Source organism: Syngnathoides biaculeatus, chromosome 7 (genome assembly GCF_019802595.1).
Source record: "Syngnathoides biaculeatus isolate LvHL_M chromosome 7, ASM1980259v1, whole genome shotgun sequence".
NCBI lineage: Eukaryota > Metazoa > Chordata > Actinopteri > Syngnathiformes > Syngnathidae > Syngnathoides > Syngnathoides biaculeatus.
This window is the reverse complement of record NC_084646.1, coordinates 14,613,514-14,632,212: the sequence shown is the minus strand read 5'-3', so window position 1 is coordinate 14,632,212 and position 18,699 is coordinate 14,613,514. Positions and strand designations below refer to the sequence as shown.

The 18,699-nt window shown below is 39.9% G+C and overlaps 1 protein-coding gene across 5 annotated transcripts in view; it reads left to right on the top strand.

Moving 5' to 3' along the window:
* The first annotated feature begins 324 nt into the window (after positions 1-324).
* The window catches only part of ap3d1 (adaptor related protein complex 3 subunit delta 1), a 31,039-nt gene continuing 12,664 nt past the window's right edge, over positions 325-18,699 (top strand). For 4 of the 5 annotated variants that reach the window (XM_061824707.1, XM_061824709.1, XM_061824708.1 and 1 more), the window contains exons 1-20: positions 740-1,109; positions 7,015-7,110; positions 8,283-8,363; positions 8,458-8,538; positions 8,850-8,957; positions 9,259-9,388; positions 9,550-9,689; positions 10,202-10,275; positions 10,368-10,417; positions 10,898-10,947; positions 11,200-11,248; positions 13,630-13,775; positions 14,166-14,314; positions 14,403-14,633; positions 15,656-15,887; positions 16,006-16,151; positions 16,873-17,014; positions 17,142-17,213; positions 17,347-17,422; positions 18,390-18,589. In XM_061824707.1, coding sequence (XP_061680691.1) covers positions 1,014-1,109; positions 7,015-7,110; positions 8,283-8,363; positions 8,458-8,538; positions 8,850-8,957; positions 9,259-9,388; positions 9,550-9,689; positions 10,202-10,275; positions 10,368-10,417; positions 10,898-10,947; positions 11,200-11,248; positions 13,630-13,775; positions 14,166-14,314; positions 14,403-14,633; positions 15,656-15,887; positions 16,006-16,151; positions 16,873-17,014; positions 17,142-17,213; positions 17,347-17,422; positions 18,390-18,589 — 2,349 coding nt within the window. In that variant the 5' untranslated portion in view covers positions 740-1,013. Of the gene's footprint in view, positions 452-739; positions 1,110-7,014; positions 7,111-8,282; positions 8,364-8,457; positions 8,539-8,849; positions 8,958-9,258; positions 9,389-9,549; positions 9,690-10,201; positions 10,276-10,367; positions 10,418-10,897; positions 10,948-11,199; positions 11,249-13,629; positions 13,776-14,165; positions 14,315-14,402; positions 14,634-15,655; positions 15,888-16,005; positions 16,152-16,872; positions 17,015-17,141; positions 17,214-17,346; positions 17,423-18,389; positions 18,590-18,699 lie in introns of those variants that run through there. The other variant, XM_061824705.1, reaches the window with a different exon arrangement.

The following is an 18,699-nucleotide window of genomic DNA, read 5'->3' as shown; positions in this document are numbered from 1 at the left end:
GGGTGTACCCCACCTCCTTCATCATCCATCCATCCATGTATCCATTTTCTTCACCACTTATCCTCATGAGGGGCGCAGGGATTGCTGGAGCCTATCCCAGCTGTCAACGGGCAGGAGGCGGGGTACACCCTGAACTGGTTGCCAGCCAATCGCAGGGCACATTGAGACAAACAGCCGCACTCACAATCACACCTTTAGGGGCAATTTAGTGTGTCCAATTAATGTTGCATGTTTTTGGAATGTGGGGGGAGAATGGAGTCCACCGAGAAAACCCACACAGGCACGGGGAGAACATGCAAACTCCACACGGGTGGGTCTTGGACCTCAGAACTGTGAGGCAAAGCTTTACCAGTTGAGGCACCATGGCGCCGTCCTTAATCATTCATCCACAAGAAAATCATAACCAGTTTTTGATCAAAGGATTTTTTTTTCATCAAATACAAGCATAATGGTAAAATGTTTTTGCTGTTATATTATTTGAAATTGTAGACATTAAAATAGAAAATGAGCACGTTTATTTATTGATTAATTAATTAATTTGTTGTTATTTTTAGCAACAATCTGACCTGTTTTGATGTTAAACATTTGACGTCACCCTTTTGAGCACAAAAGTTTGCCCACTGTTGTACCAGATATCGACTGCGTGTGCGTGTGATTGTTCGTGTAAGTGTGTGCGTCCGTGTGTGTGTGTGTGTGTGTGTGTGTGGCCCTTTAATTCCCACGTCTCGCATAATACTCCAGTCAGCTGACTTGTGGACGCCATTTTGTCAGCTATTTCCTCCATTGAGCCACTGCCAGCCAGGCGTCTGTGCGCACCCAGCAGCCCAGGAGGCTCCGACTCTCTCCGGCCTTCAATCAGCATCATCGGCCGGCCCCCTCCCTCCCCGGTGCTCACGAACAAGCCCGGCAGCAGCAGCAGCAGCAGCAAGAAACCCCGGCTGGATGAGACACGGTCTCCGGGGTCGGTCGACACCCACCGGTACCAGTGACACCGCCACCGCCAAGCACCGAGCATGGCTTTGAAGATTGTCAAAGGGAGCATCGATCGGATGTTCGATAAAAACCTTCAGGATTTAGTACGTGGCATCAGGAACCACAAGGAAGATGAGGTAACTAAAATAAACAAATTAATTAATACATTAATTAAACGTACCCCTTTCCCTCTCGCACGTCATTTTCCCCTCCTCGTGCAAAATGAGCGTTACATTTTTGGACTCAAGTTGGCTAAATGATCATTAAAGCAGCCTGAATGTAATGCTAGCGTCACCGCTAACTGTCATATTAGCCGCCTTGCTGGTCTCAGTCCCCAAACAAATCATTTTGCTTCTACCCAAATGATTTCCACATAAGAGTTTGACTTATGGATATTGAGTTACCACCAAAGCCTGACGTTTACGCACAGGACATTTTTTTTTACATTTGTACATTAAAAAAAAAAAAAAGATGCTGAAGGACTGTAACGGTAAAGTTAGCTTGCTAATTGACAGCTAGCTCGAGGAAGGATGATCACGGTGACTCATTTGAGCTAAACTACTCATTTAGCATTCGCATACTGTTTTGCTTGAGACAAATACTTCTCATTTCCATAATTCGCCATTGCAGCACAAGAGTTGTTTAAATGTACGATTGGGTGGATGAAAAGGACAACAAGTTAGCCTTTTACAACCTCTATTGAGCCAATGCACACAAAGTATTTTACATTAGGACAACTCTCCCTGCACAACACCCAACACAAATGTCACAAAAGTAGGTACACATTAATTATGTACTCTCTGCAAAGTGTATGATTATTTGATTGTTCTGCCAGTCCCTAAATGTTGGTGTCAATGATAGTTTAACAAAGATCCATTGTTAATAATTTGTGCACCAATTAAGTGAAGTTGTATAATTCCATTATTAGCCTGTGGTGCGAGTAAGTTACACTTTAACATCTTCTTTTAAGGACAGACGAAAACTTATTTAACTGTAGTACTCATTTACAAACCACATCTGCCATTTTGAAGTGATTATATATCAGCTATACAGCAGTTATATTGATAAATATGAGGCAGAATGCGTTTTCTGCTTTTACCATGCAAGCCAAACCTACACAGTTCCAAGTGAAAAAGGAATACTTGACCAGTAGATAGGGAAAGTCAATTGACAGGGAGAAATGCGGTCCGTTATGGATACCTAGGAAGCGTACCAAACTCTGTGCTGATCACTTTGAACTGTCATGTTCTGAGAAAGACTCAGCAGAAAGCATTAGATACAGAGGTAGAGACTGAGGCCCGCTAAGTTGCCAACTATTAGTCCTCCAAACATCAGGACCTCAACACCCAGCAAGAGAACCTAATGTTGCAGGTGGAGTGATGCTGACAAAAGGTGTGAGGATTTCTTTCGGTAGACCTATGACTCTGTTCTGGTTACTATGCCCTGGGCAGTGAGGAAAAAAGACCCATACAGTTCTTGTCAGTACTGTGGTCTGTGTATTTACCTATATGACAAGCCAGTAGACACTGCAAATACTTTCTGTGCGCCATGTTATAATGCTACTCGTGCGAAGGCCACAAATATATACGCATCCTATGTAAAGACTTGTGCTGTGTCATTGAAACGCATATGAATATATAATGCGTATAGTTCTCAAAAATATTGGCACCGCTGGGATGGCATTATTTCGAGCCGTGACTGTAAAAAGGTGGTGGACAGAGTAAGCAGACCTCAGCGTCTCAAGCTCCGGGTATGTTTGGGGAGTGCAAAATGGTGTATATAGTTGAAAACGTACCAGAGTTTACGTGCATATATTACAAAACATATAAACAATGCAAATATGGATTGTAACTGACCCCATAACACATTTGTCATCTGACCTTTTAATACTTAGTTGACTTCATCAATGATCATCATAGCTTATTGAATACATAGATGAAATGGGTTTGTAGAAATTTCATTGAATTATAATTGGGGGATGTAGCATATCATCACAAAGTCACCAAGTTCCACTTGGCAGTTAATCTAGGGGAAAAGGTAGCGCACTGAAGGAAGAGCTTCACTCGGTGCTTAAGGTGACTTTCTGAGCAAGATAAATCAGGATATGAAGCCAAACTGCTCATTTTGTATTCTGATAGTTTTATTTGGGATATGCACTGGCTGTCTCCCAATTTCACCATTCTTAATTTGTGTTACAAGGAATGAGATCCATAAAAAGATTAATTGGCCGGAGAGATTCCTATTAAATGCGACTTAAATCTATTTGACCGGCAGCCCAATGGAAAAGTTCCATTAGTGCTTGAAGGTGATGTCATCAGGAGTTGCTAAAGTTAAATGGATGGATTGATGGTTATGTGTCATTCATAAGAAGCTATCACTATTGCAGTGAAATCGAGTGCCCCGCGAGTCAGTTTTCCATGATATGCCCTCTTAAGCAAGCTACTTGTTCCTATCTCTCTTTTGCTTGTTATTTATGGTGTGTTTAACCTTGCTGAGGCGCCCTAGAAGCTCGTATCCAAGGTTGTTTACGTGCGCAGTTGTCCTGCTGTGGGTTGTGTGTGTGTGAAATTCTGAGTGCTGTTAGAATTTCACACTTTTCCACACGAGCGGGATGAAAATGGCCTTGTTCGTCTGAAGAGAAGACAAAAATCTTTTGGTTTATTGGGTCAGCTCGCTCGTGCTTGACGTTGAGATCTAGCTGCTACTCGTCTTTATATTTGTCAATGGTAACCCAACCTTGCAGGCCCAGATAAGGTGATGGTTGCCCAGCCAACAGGGAGGAGATTGTTAAAATATTAATGTGCATGCCTTTTTCTGTCTCTCTTCTCGTCATACACCAACTAAAACTCTGTTCCATTTCTGAAAAATAGTAATTCGAACAGTCGGAAAAATTGGCAAATTTGGCAACGATGACTGCTTTTTTTTCTATTAGCTCCTCCCTGATTTCAGGCATTTTGTTAGTTAGTAGTGCCCAGAGGCAGGATGTGTTTTGAACTACGATAGCTTCAAAAAAATCATACTGTCAAATTCAATTAATTGATAAAATCAATCAGTTGTCCAACCCTGTTCCAATGTGATAATTTTAAAAATCTTTATAAACACTATTTGTCACAAGTGGAAAAGGAAGCTAACCTGTTAGCCGGATAAAAGTATTTAGCCACTTGAATATGACTGCTTACTTTACATAACCTGACGTTTCCTTTTTTTGGACACAGTTGAAGCACCTTTATGGAATAACTGCCACGAAAAAACAAAACAAAAAGCCTACTGAAATAAATGTCACGAACGGTATAGGCTGACAGTGTTCAGTCTGAATGTTGAAAAATATTAACTTCTTACTTAGTTGAATCATTTTCCCCTTTAAAATTGAGAGAAAAATGGGGACAAAAAGTCAGTCACACTCGATCCATATCAGGTATTTAATTTATTTCAATTGGTTCTCAATCGACTGTTATGGCGTTGTGTGACTTGGAAGCGTGGTGTGGGTCTGCTGATGGTGTGGGGGTGTGTGTGTGTGTGTGTGTCAATGTGTGTTGACTCCACATTCTCACACACACACACACACACACACACACACACACACACACACCACTGTCACTGCTGTCTCATGACCTCACACACATGACCAGCACTCTCACTCTATTCAGAGCTTTGTTTTTGGTCACTCTCGTTTGGGCTTCTTCTCCCAACCTGGCATTGAATGCTGGGCTTGTGGTGTCACAATTTAATTTGAGGCTGCATTCCCTCATTTTTTTGATGTATTCACTGAGAATGCGGGGGAGGGGAGCCGAATAGCCAATTAGCTCCAATTAGTGCTTCGGTTTGGGCGCTCATATACTATATTTGGTTGTTCAGTGGTACCGCTACTTATGAAATTAATTCGTTCCGGCAGTCATTTTGCAATGTGAATTTTCCGTAAGTAGCAGCCCTTTTTACATGTAAATAGCCTAATCCGTTCCAAGCCCCCCACCAAAACTAAGGATTCAATGTACATAATGTAAAGAATAAAACAAATTGTTCATTTGGCGTTGGGTGTCTTTGCAAAGAGAAAGGTGAGTATTAAGCAAATGGCATCGTGGGGATGGAGGAGGAGGCAAACGTTTGACAGCCAAAAGAAAACATGCATACATAGGTATGCATGCACAAAACTTAAATCGACTAAAGTTTCTGGGGGCCAATGATGAAGAAAGATAAATATACTTGAAAAAAAAAAGCACAAACGACAATCTCACGAAATGGTTGTACTTTATCAACATGCACTAGCTTGTGAAGGCACGATTGTGATTCGTTGACAGTGGAGTGTCCAAGGGAAACGAAAAGCATCAATGGGAAAGATTGACGTCCCTCCTAACCAATGGGATGTCAGCAAGATGCTCCGCCGGTAGCTAATGGGAGAGCAGCTTGATCGCACCGCACAAACCAAGATACAGAATGTTTACGTTCTGTGGAATTTGGGGGCTGCGAATCCAGCGCCTATTATTTCCTTTGGTATCTTGAATTTTCCTTGATAACCACAGACTATTTTTCTGGCGAGGTCTTTCATAACCTGAAATTTTTTTTTCATTACTAGAGACGTTCGTAAGTAGAGGTACCACTGTATAGTGAGTGAAGTAGTTTAGGAGTACTGTAATCCTCTTAGCACATTTGTACAATCTGTGATTGCACTTGACTATTAAGTCTTTTATATGCACTGCTGTTCAAAAGTTTTTGGACACTTTCAACCTTTCCGTGAAAACACCAATATGTACATATTCAAAAGTTTAGGGGGGGCACTTGGAAATGTCCTTATTTTTTTGAGAAAGGAAGTAGTTTTACTACAACAGTTTCTTGTCTGCATTTCAGATTAATTTGTTGTAGTTTTATTGAAAAGTGCTTTTCTCTGAACAAATAAGCAAAAAAGGGTGTTTCTAAGTGACCAAGCTTTCAAACCTTATTATACTCGACTCTCAAAAAGTTAGGGATATTGGGCTTTCTCAAGAAACTTTATGATGAGCAGAAAATGCACTACAACCTTTATACGGTAAACATAATTTGACCTTGAAAAATGTTTACCACACGTGTTCATTTTTTCAGTAGTTTTTGCCGACCTTGCTGTTTTCTAACAAGGCACTGAAGAATGAAATTCTCCCAAGACAATTCCTGGTTCAGTTAGCATTGCCGCCTTTGTCAAGCTGTTCACATTTTGACCATGATGATAACGAGACAACACCTAACATTTGATTAAAAGTCGGAAATGGGAGATATCAAACAGGATGTTCTCAGAAGGAAGTGACTGCTGACCTTATACTGTAGAGTCTGAGCATATCAGAGAGAGAGAGAGAGAGAGAGAGAGAGATGTGACAGGAAATGGACATCTGTGGAACTATCTGTTGATTTATGGTTTAATCCTCCTTTTTCCCCTCAAAACAATACAAATATGAAATTATGGGCTTTTTAATGGATATTAACCAATTGGAATGTACTTTTTATCTCTAGTTATTTGTGGAAAAATATATAATTGATGAGGAGCAATTGTCTAATAGGGATTTTTTTATATGGTCTATTCTATTTTTTTGTATTGCGCACATGGACGAAGAAGTATCACATTAACGCTTATCATTTTACCTAGAAGAAAGCAGTTAAATATATTTTCTTTGTTCTCGATGTTAAAAAACATCGTAGAATGTGTCAATACATTTCAGTCAATGCCAACATTTTGGAAAATATTGTTTTAATGATAACCCATCACTTGTAGAAACATGGCACTAGTGTAAATGCATGAACACAAAAATAAGCCTCTCTTTTCAGTACTCTGTTAATAAATATTTTCCAAGCAACTGGTTCAGACACCAGGATAATGGGTAAGAATAGTCTTTTTAGAAACCTCCAATAAACGAGGTGATGGGATAAAAGGTCAAATCATCCGTATCTGTGTACCCAGCTTTAGGTGGGCACCTTTGAAGATGGTGGGCTGCGTTGCTCGTGTTGCACTGTGGCATATATCATTTGCCTGACTTTATCTGGCGTTGTTTTGTCTTGCCTGCCCTTTCTGTCTTCCCTCAGGCCAAGTACATCTCCACTTGCATCGACGAGATCAAACAGGAGCTCAAACAGGACAACATCGCCGTCAAAGCCAATGCTGTGTGCAAGCTCACCTATGTAAGTACAGTAGCCACGACTTGGGGTGTCAGTGTAGAATATTTTTAGAATTCAATCTTCTATCAATTTGTCCATCAAATGATCTGTTAAAATTTTATCTTGCATTTTTTTTTTTTTTTGTTTTGTTTTTGCAAAAACATTTTTTCCCAAATTGTTGTCTAACTGATTATTGTTAAGTGATATAAACAAAACGAGAAAAATTGTAAGCAATATTATATGACACTAATGCTGTATTCACCAGCCTTTTTTAACTATTGGGTACTGATTTAATGTGAAGGGCTACTAGTTTGATTTGCACTTCTTAGGCAGCTTCAAATTCAACTACCTATCAATTACAGGTTGTTCATACTTTAAAAATGATTGTTTTCATAAGTGATTAAAATGACTTTTTTTTTTTCCCCCATAAACTAATTTTGAGTCAGCTCCTGGCTTGGTTCGTAGTGTGCCAGAAAATGTTGCAAAAATGTTGATCATTCTTTTTCCAATGTAAAAGCAGATTTTTGCAAATGCCTTATTTTTTATTTTCATAGAAGAATAGAGAAATCAGACTATTGGCTAAGAGTGGGTCTAAACAATTAACCCTTTATCATAATATCCATCCATCAATGATTGATAATAGTTTTTTTTATTAATCATTGCTCATGACCAGTGATGAGAAGTAATAGTAATAGATAGGTCGAGGTATCGGCATATCCTTTACTTGTGTATTTTTCTGATGACTTCACTTTTACTTTATCCGTATTTCGTGCTTTTAAATTTGTCAAAATAAGTTTGCTACTTATTTCAACCTCTGCACATAGTACGTAAATAGAGGTGAAGTTAACTGCGGTTGAGATGGTGATTAATTGATTGAGATCAGTGTTTTGCGCTGTGTTCGAGTAACCAAGTTAGTGAACCAAGGTTCCATTAAGAGGTTCCACCTTATTTGCTTAATTTTTTTTTTTCACCTAGCTAAGAGCCTGCGCTTCACTCATAATTTAATTAATCCCAAGTCAGGGCAAATAAAAAAGATGTTGGGCAACAGTTCTTGAAAAATGTGTATGTAAGTCCAGTTACCACCGTATTTGTACTGTGTTGCATTCCAAGATTGGTCATAATGCATGGCTGAGATTCCATGTTTTTCACCTGCATTATTATTTTAGAAGAATGAACCTTTCTTCTCTCTCCAACAGCTTCAGATGCTGGGCTATGATGTCAGCTGGGCCGCGTTCAACATCGTTGAAGTCATGAGCTCCTCCAAGTTCACTTACAAGGTAAAGCGCCGGTGTGTCTTTTGTGATCATCCAGTTGGGCAGACTTTGGAAATGCATCAGCATAATGTGTAATTGGTGTTCTGTTCGCTCGCAGAGGATCGGCTACTTGGCAGCCTCCCAGTGCTTTCACGAGAGCACCGATGTCATCATGCTGACGACTAATCAGATTCGAAAGGTAAGCGGCTGGTCTGCTTCTGTGATTCCCTTCTCGTTCTCGCCAATGCACATAGCCATGTATTTATAGAAAGGGTTGTGGAAATTTTGGGGTTTGGGGACTCCTGACAAGTGAGTTTTTTTATTTGCCCAAGAACCTCCTTCTTGCAGTTGTTTTTACAAATAAAAATTTTAAAAATGCCAGATTTACTCAAAGATGATGTGTGCTTAGCTCATCTGCACTGAAAACGCAGGCCAGCGTTAATTACATGACTAACGGGTAAAAAAATAATGTGGAAGTACTCATCAACACTCTGTCTTTTGTCCATACAGGATCTCAGCAGTCCCAACCAGTATGATACAGGTGTTGCACTCACGGGTCTCTCTTGCTTTGTCACCCCTGACCTGGCCCGGGACCTGGCCAATGACATCATGACACTGGTAAGCCAGAAAGAGGTTTGCCAACAAAGACTCTGCTCTGTTTAGAAATTTGTATCCACTAAGCAGTAGCTTAATTCAATTTAGTAGACATTTTATAACCATGTACTGTTGCACTTTTCATCACTCTGCTTATGTAAAGTGGAACTGTGTCTTCGTGTTGTTTATTGTGTTTGTGTAAATATTGTCTTGATATACTATTTTACATAGCTGGCGAATCTATTACCATCCTGCAAACATACGTGATACTAGAAATGTGACTTTTTTTGTTGTTTTCCTTATGTCCTCGTTTCTGCTGCACTAGATGTCTCACACTAAACCCTACATCAGGAAGAAAGCAGTGCTGATCATGTATAAGGTGTTTCTGAAGTACCCAGAGTCTCTTCGCCCTGCTTTCCCCAGGCTGAAGGAGAAACTTGAAGACCCAGATCCAGGTACCACCATATTCTAGGTTCCTCCTTTGTCATGAAGAACCGAGAACAAAAGACGTAATTACATTGTGTTAATATTTTCCTGTGCTGTTCCATAATGCTGATTAAAGGAGGTACAATCACTGATGGCAGTAAGCCTAATGTGTACTTCCTCGCTCATTTAGGTGTTCAGTCAGCTGCGGTCAATGTAATCTGCGAGCTGGCCCGCAGGAATCCCAAAAACTACCTATCGCTGGCACCACTCTTCTTCAAGCTCATGACTTCCTCCACTAACAATTGGGTTCTCATTAAGATCATTAAGTTGGTGAGTCAACGGGACACAGGCGTTTACAAACACAATCCACTGACTGATACTCAAGCTCCATAACAGTGAGGCCAACACAAATGAGAAAAATGTTCTGCAGCTCTCACTTCTGCCTCCGATGCCATAGAAAACAATTTTAGATCTTATATAATTTTATTCTTCTTCTTTTCAGCTTGTCCTGTTATTTCCTCTAATACTGCTGAGCATCATCACATATTATTGATAATGCAATTACTGTTGGACACGGTCCTTTCTTATCCCTGCTACAATCCCTCTATCCCTTCTGTCCTGAAGGATATTTTATTTTGAAAATGGGGAATTTTTAGATTGGTTAAAAAAAAAAAAATGCATTGAACTTTCTTCTGTGTGAGGAGCATGTGCTCTAAATATAAAGTTTCAGTGATCAATTGGATTTGCAGTATCTGAAATGTACTTGTTTGAATTTATCTCATGAACAAAGTATTTCTTGACTCTGCCCATACATGTGACATTATTGACCCTTGTTTTTACAGTTTGGTGCGCTGACTCCTTTGGAGCCCCGCTTGGGCAAGAAGCTGATTGAACCTCTCACAAATCTTATTCACAGGTGAGAATTAAAAAAAAAAAAAAAAAAACATTACGCAGAAGCCCAAAATCGTCACTCATGCATCAATCATCTATGCTCTTTCCAAATTGCAGTACATCTGCCATGTCTTTGCTGTACGAGTGTGTGAACACGGTTATTGCAGGTCAGTACTAATAATTTCTTGGCATTATATTTGAGGTCTTCAATATTTTGAAATGGAAACACTGGGGGTCCTCGTGTTTATGATGGCACGACATGAGATTGCAAGTTTAAGAGCAGCACGCAATGAATGAGTTTGCCTTGTGGGATAATTTATGGCGCAAATTTTCATTTCATTGTTTTATATTAATGGTCTGGAAGTGTTTTTTAATAAAAATATTTTCTTTTGACTTCATGACTACATTAGTATAGATTAATGATCGCTTACAAATTTGGGTCGCACTGTTGCCAAAGGAACTGGTAAGTCAATGTGAACTGAGGATCCCCCCTGCACGATAGCTAAATACTATAAATCAGTAGGGTTTTTGTTTTAATTTAAATTTACATTGACTTCCCGAAATGCTGTTTTTTTATTTTTCTTCATTAAGAAGGCCATAGTGCCTTATTATAACAGTCTAATTTTCACTTTGCCCCTTTTTTGCAGTGTTGATTTCTTTGTCGTCTGGGATGCCCAACCACAGTGCTAGTATCCAGGTACGCTGCTTAGGTCCGCTCCTTTTTTTTGTCATATTACACGGTTCCTTTCCACTCCTGTTTCAACCATAGTGCATGCTTCTGCTATTTATGTTTTTTCTTTTCCTTCCTCAGTTTCAGAACATCTGTCGAGTCTATTCACATTTACCTATTCGTTCTTCTGTTTGTCTGGTTAATGTTTTCTGCTTTTAAACGCTTAATGTATCACCATGTCCCTGTTGTGGTCTCACCCCCTTTCTCTCTGTCTTCCAGCTCTGTGTCCAGAAGCTGCGAATCCTGATTGAAGACTCTGACCAGAACTGTGAGCCCTCTGTCAATGCCTGCAGTGTGTCATTTTTTCATTGTCTGTGTGTTTCTCATTCTGGACAAGTCCAGCCCCCTTTTAGAGGATTCCTCAGAGCCCCCCCTTACGAATCTGGGTAACTCGAACGGCATAACCTTTGCACCTGTAGGCCTCCATTGAGTTAAATTACATCAACCCTGGAGAAAATGGGGCTGTTGTCATTCGTCATAGGATTACATGTACCCTTTCTTCACATTAAAGATTGATTCGAGTTATCTAGACCGTCTTCCACTAATAGATAGCTTTGTGTAGAGTAGAATGTAAATTGACGGGATGGGCTGCACCGGTTGATCTTACTTAAAGCACTCTTTGAAAAGAAACTCATTTGTGGCACCCACCTGTCTTAATTCTTGTCGACAGTGTCCTTTTTGACACCCCCAAAGTGTTCCTTCTTGTACTATATTTTCTCAAATACAGATGATGCGGGCCAATTAATGACCAGTTGAGTCTCAAGATTTAGGCAAATAAATGCCTGTCTCAGATTCATACCCTGAGTTGACCCTGCTTGAACTCGGTTGCTAACCAAACCAGCAGTATACCCAGAGGAATGTAACCAATCTTTCAGAGGAATTAAAGTATTTAGACCTCACAATAATTTGTAAATTAGCTTCTCGAGCAGTACTAAATGGACTCCTGTGGACACAGTACCTAGCAAGTAACAATAATGTTTTGGCACATCGGCCTCATACTTGAGGTTCCGTGTTGAAAACTAAACTCCTGAATAGAGTTTGCATGTTCTCCTTGTGTTTCTTTGTGGCTATCTGCGGGTATTTGGACTTCTTTCCACGTTCCAAAATAATGCACGTTAAGTTCAATGAAGACTTGAAATTGCCAATAGGTGTGATTGCGATGGTGAACAGTCCAGGGTCGCCCAAAGTTAGCTGAGATAAGGCCTTTGCACACTGCTCTTGGCTACGTGTCTGGCGCCCTCGACTTTTCTATTTATTATGTGCATGCATGCATGCATGCGCTGAGAGGGAATTAACGCGTTTTGAGGTGATGCCAAGTGTCGTGCCAAAGCAGAGTGCGTCTTGACGCTCAGCGTCACGTCATCTGAGAGAAAAATGTTCATTTCGGTACCTTTAATGCAGTGATGTCAAAACTCTCCTCCAATGGTCGCATGGCTTTCGGACTGGTTTTCTGAGTGCTGTTTTGGTCGACTTGTATTGAAAAAGAAAAGTGGCGAATGGAGGAAGGCATAATAATTTCGGTGCCCACTCTCCCGAGTTTTAGGCCAATAAAAAAAATGATATATTGAGATGTCTCTACAAGATGCTTTCAAAGCTCCCTAATGAGCCTAAAATGTACCTTGAAGGGCTCTTCCTGGAACTAGAAAGCAATTAAAACTCAGTGATGCTGCTTTATTTTATTTTTTTTGGGGGGGTGCTGTGTCACATCCTCCTCTTCCTCCTCTAAAATAAGGAATTTGGGCTTTCCTTTCTAACAATGGCAAATCCATCTTGCTGAGTTCAGTGGGGAAAACCTCCTGACTTTCTTCTAGGCTGTTGTATCACCACTTCCAAATATGGGATAAATGTTGTTCTTTTACACTGAACAAGTGCAGTGTGAAAAGCCCTGCAGCGTCACCTCATCTGTGGACACTATTTGCTGAAATACAATATGACTTCAGAATGGTCATCCAAATGCGTGGAACTATTGGGACCAGATATCCAATCGATCCAGCCCAGAACCCATGATGTGAATAGAGCAGATTGTGAACCTGTACTTTAAGTTGTTGTTTTTTTATCTATGTCAATTAATGCTAGAAATAAAATAAAAATGACCTTTTTTTTCACAATTTAAAGAATGAATTCCACAGGAGTAGCCTCAAAAAGGTCAGACAGGCAACCATTCCAGTGAGCTTTGTGATGTGAGTACAGTCTTGAGCAGTGTCTTTGAAGTACTTTTGAAGAGGTCTGCATCTCATGGAGCTGCACGGAGGCCTTGCTCATCATGGCTCTAATGTATTCACTGCAGCCAAAGTCACCACCACATTTCTTGATTAGACTGTGAGAGGCATTTGACCCTCATAGCAACAGCGCCACAGTTTGTGACTCAGCACGTTTCGCAAGCCAAATGTTTTTGTCTCGTGCATACGTTTTTGTGTCCTTTCCATTTTTCTCTGTGTATTATGTTATTTTCCTTTGTGATATTTATACACAACCATCATGCAACTGAGCATAGCAACAGCTAACTGTATTATTAGTAGATGACATTAAGTCAGTATAACCATTTTATTAACTTAGGCATTGATAGAGGTACATTTCTGAACGTGGTATAGTAGTATTCTCAAAGTCAAAGTATACTCAGGAAATGTGTGTTTCAACGCGTTCCTTCAGTGAAGTACCTGGGCCTCTTGGCCATGTCCAAAATCCTGAAGACCCACCCCAAGTCAGTGCAAAGCCACAAGGACCTCATCCTGCAGTGCTTGGATGATAAGGATGAGTCCATCCGTCTTAGAGCTTTGGACCTACTTTACGGGATGGTACGTGCTGCTTTGTGATTTTCATTTTATTTTATTTTTTTTTATTTTGTTTGTTTATTAAATTGTGTTTTTACACCGGTTAGTGCAGTATGGTGCGATAGTTTAGTGTTTCCCAAGTTTTCATGCCCTAAGTTAACTGCTGAACTTGTTTGAACTTTGTTGCTAACTAAACCAGCAGCATATAGAACTTAAACAAACTTTCAAAGGAATTAAAGTCTACAGACCTAACAATAATTTGTAAGGAGTGGATCATAATTTTAGTGTACACATTTTGGCCATCAGATGACAGTATGTGTTATACAGACAGACATACTAAGATGAGAAGATGATATGCGCTATAGGAGATGGGATAGTATACTGCATCTAATAATAAGATGCCTTCTTCTACAGGTATCCAAAAAGAACCTGATGGAGATTGTGAAGAAACTGATGCTACATGTGGACAAAGCGGAGGGAACTACGTACAGGGATGAACTGCTCACCAAGATCATTGACATCTGCAGCCAAAGCAACTACCAGTACATCACTAACTTTGAATGGTCTGTTTATGATCACACACATGGCTGCATGTTCTATTTTTGACATGATTTTCAGCTGTATTTTTTTTTTCTTGTGCATCTTATGCAGGTACATCAGTATTCTAGTAGAGCTGACCCGATTAGAGGGCACGCGGCATGGTCACCTCATTGCCTCTCAGATGCTCGATGTTGCTATTCGGGTTAAGGCCATCCGGGTATTCGCCGTGGCCCAGATGGCCACGCTGCTGGACAACGCCCACCTGTTAACTGGCAACATGCAGAGAAATGGCATCTGTGAAGTTCTTTATGCGGCAGCGTGGATCTGCGGCGAGTTCTCAGAGTATGTTGCATACCAGTTGCCATAAGATAATTCTCATGTGTTTCACCCACTGCCGCATGGTGTTGTAGATTGGTTTTGGTCAACAAATATAATAGGTCGTAATGTTGTCCTGGATTGCACGTGGAGTTTCAGAGCCATATTGGGTGGTGGGAGGGTGTAGAAATTAAGACTCACTGCTCTACCACACTTCTTGTGTGTGTTTATTTTTGGACCTTATTCTGAGAGTTTCTTTATTAAAGTAAAATACCTTTTTATATTTGGAAAAAAAATGTAATGTAAAATTACAACTTTGTCCTTGTAATATTGCAATAGTGTTCCTTTTTTTCCTCGCACAATTACAGCTATAGTCTTGTATCAGTGTAGTCTTATTTTTGTGGAGTCATGTCATTTTTCTTGTAAAATTCCAACTTTACCTTTGTATTATCACTTTTCTTTTAATATTCCCCCATAACTAAGATTTTTGGGGTACATTTTTTTTCTTTTTTTTCCCCTGTAATGTCTGTATTCTCGTGAAAATTACTTTAATCTTGTAAAATTACAACCTCGTAAAATTGCACGTAGACTTTGCACTATTCTTCTCTGTTGCTTCCAAAATGACCTCTTGCACAATAGGAACATTATTCTTGTAATATTAAGCCCTTATTTTTGGTAAATTGACCATATACCTGAAAATTTACTGCATCCTTGTAATAGTGTAAATTTAACATGTTATTTCCTAAATTTCACTCTTTTCCCATCTCAAAATTAGAACCTTATTCATGTATTTTACCACTTATTGTCATAAAATTAAAATTTTTTGTATCATGCCTTTTTATTTTATCTCGTAATCTTTGTCGTAAAATGCCCCCTTTTTGTGCAAAATTAGAACATTGATTGGTTTTGATAGAATTACTTTATTTTTTTGATATTATGCCTCCATTCTCCTTTTTTTCTGGCTTAAATTTTACTTTTCATCGTAGCTCTAATGACCTTATGTGACTCCAATTTCTATTACAAACAGTAACTTGAGTCATCATCTTTAGACATCTGGAGAACCCGTTGCAGACACTAGAAGCCATGCTGCGGCCAAAGGTGGCCACCTTGCCGGGCCACATCCAGGCTGTGTACGTGCAGAACGCTGCAAAGCTGTTTGCCACTGTGTTGCAGAGCCAAAAAGACAACACAGACAGTACAACTGCGCAAGAAACCAGCCAGCTAATGATAGAGCGTCTGCCGCTTTTTGTCCAGAGCGCCAACCTGGAAGTCCAAGAGAGGGTAAGATGATGGTAGAAACACGTTTTTCAAACGGAATTGTTGATATGGCAAGCTGTTGACTATTCTGACTAAAAATTATTCAATTCTATTTGGCACCTATGCCAACTACACTCGATAGGCATCTTGCATCCTGCAGCTGGTGAAATATATCCAGAAATTGCAGCAGAAGGATGTAGAAGTAGCTGAGGAGGTGATTGCTCTATTTGCCGGAGAACTCAACCCTGTAGCCCCCAAGGCACAGAAGAAAGTACCTGTCCCTGAGGGGTGAGTGGTAGGCTGTACATTGTAAGCACTGACTAGCTTTAGTGCTCAGAAGCAAGTTCACGATTGGTACACTTCTCCATTTTTGGAAAAATGCAGATGGAAAAAAAATTACTGTGAAAATGAACTTCCAGCAAGTGTTTTGTCCAACTCTTCATTCCTAGGTAGATATGTGTGCCTTTAAAAGAAAAAAAAATGCATCGTCAATTTTGTTACATGAGTTTGTGAACGAGTTCTGTCAGTTGCAACTGTCTGCAAGGCAGTGAATGTCTTTGGATGAGAGTGTCGTCGGGTGGAGCGACTGCTGCACTGAGGGCAGCGGCAAGCGTGCACTAATGTATGGAGGCAGAAGGCAAACTTTGGTGTGGACTGGAATTTGACAAAAGATATCAATGATGTTATGGATCAGTTAACGCAGACTTGTCATTTCCTCAATCAATCTGTCTCAATCATGATAGCCTCCACCTTCCACAAAAAAATAAGAAATCAACAACATCCAAAAAGTGCCCTGAATGATGGGTCCCTCACGCATACTTACACTCTGTATGTGATATACACAATGCAATGGTTTTCCTGATGACTTTTTTCATTTTAGCCGCCACCTTGTAGAATGAAAATACACAATGAATAAAAATATCAGAGCAAATACCTTTGCTTTGCTTTATCAGCATAGCATTAAAATCTGTATGAGTCTTTGACTATTTTTATCACAATGTGTTTTTAGTCTGGACCTGGATGCCTGGATCAACGAGCCTCCATCTGAGAGCGAGTCTGAAGATGAGCAACCCAAGGCTATTTTTACTAAGGAGGAGCCCAAACATTCCCGGCCTAGACACACTGAGGTGGATGAGAAGGAGCTGGCGAGGGTACAACCTCAGTTTTATAGACATTTTAGCAGCCTTGTGTGTGCATCTGTGTTTGCCACTCGAGTGGGTTTCCCGTATTGCTTATAAAGATAACCAAAGTACATTTGAATGTTTTTAACCTACACAGAGAAGAGAAGCCAGGAAACAAGAGCAAGCCAACAACCCATTTTACATCAAGGCCTCACCATCCTCTCAGAAGGTTTTTTTTTTTTTTGTTTAAATTGTTGCTTAAACTTATCCTTGTACCAATTGATTTATTTGTAATATTTGTGTCTCCAAGTACAAGTAAGATAGATTGGTAGATGTCATGAATTTGTTTTTTCTCCTTCCAGGTATACCAGGACACCCCTGGAGTGGAGCACATCCCAGTCGTTCAGATTGATCTAAGTGTGCCTCTTAAAGTGCCAGGTAGGGTGTCCTGTTCTTCATCAAAATGTAAATTCTTCTAATAATAACAATAAACAGCATAATTGAGAGTAGGGCAATATGGCTTTAAAATTAAAAAAAAAAAAAAAACCCAAAAGCATACTGGTCAAAATGTTCTGACGTTCCGATGTTCTGACTCCTTGCATCATATAAATGGGCACCATGTCTTTGCACAATTGGCGCATTGTTAACAGAATGTGTATCTTGTGCAAAACAATGTAAAAAATGGGGTTCAGCACGTTGTTGGTTTTTTCTTTTTCTTTCTTAACAATAAATCAAACTCGCTCGTTGCTTTTTCCAAAAAAGAGTTAAGTGTTCTGAAATGTTGCTGTATATAGTGATCGAACACTGGTTTTGTAAACTACTTTCTGTTCTCAAGGTCTGAAACAATCAAAATAATCACTTGAATCATTTGATTACACATAACAATCGTCAAAGGAAAATCTGTCTCAAAGCTTCTCATGATCCTTTTTTCACGCTATCTAGTGTGACTGGCTAATTGTTAGCTAAGCTAGTTAACAACTGGTCGCTAATCTGACCTTAGAGCAGCCAACACTACATTATTGCTGACTCTCAGGTCACACACCAGGGCAGCCCCAAGCTTTTAGACCGAGACACGCTAGAGGTTACAGATATTATTGTCCAGAACATGATGATGGTGACCCCAAATAGGCAAAAATAATACCTGCATCTCACATGAACGTTTTATCGTTGAATAATGAAACCTAATTTTTATCCAAATGCACAATTAATCAATAGAATAATTGGTATATTGATTCTAAATATATTTTATACCGGCTGCCCTATGTCGCAGACAATATAAATTCAAATGAATTGATTTAAATCCCAGCCCTATCTTATTCCAATCATCAAAAGTTTGATATAAATGACAGACTCATTTTTTCACTTGTATTTATTTGCATTTTTAAATCCTCCTCCTCTCCCTCAGGCCTGCCTATGTCCGACCAGTACGTGAAGCTGGAGGAAGAGCGTCGGCAGAAGGAGAGAGCCGACAAGAAGAAGAAGGAGAAGAAAAAAAAGAAAGAAAAGCGCAGTGGACGAGGGAAGAAACATGATTCGGGTCCAGAGAGTGAGGAAGACATCACACCGGCGCACATGGTCGACATCGTCACAGAGGAGATGCCAGAGGTGACAATGTTGCCATGAGATCTAGTAAAGAGCGTCCTACGTTTTATTCCGACGGTGGTGACATAACCTGAATTTGTACGTAGGTCGGGATGTGACATGTATCTATCGCC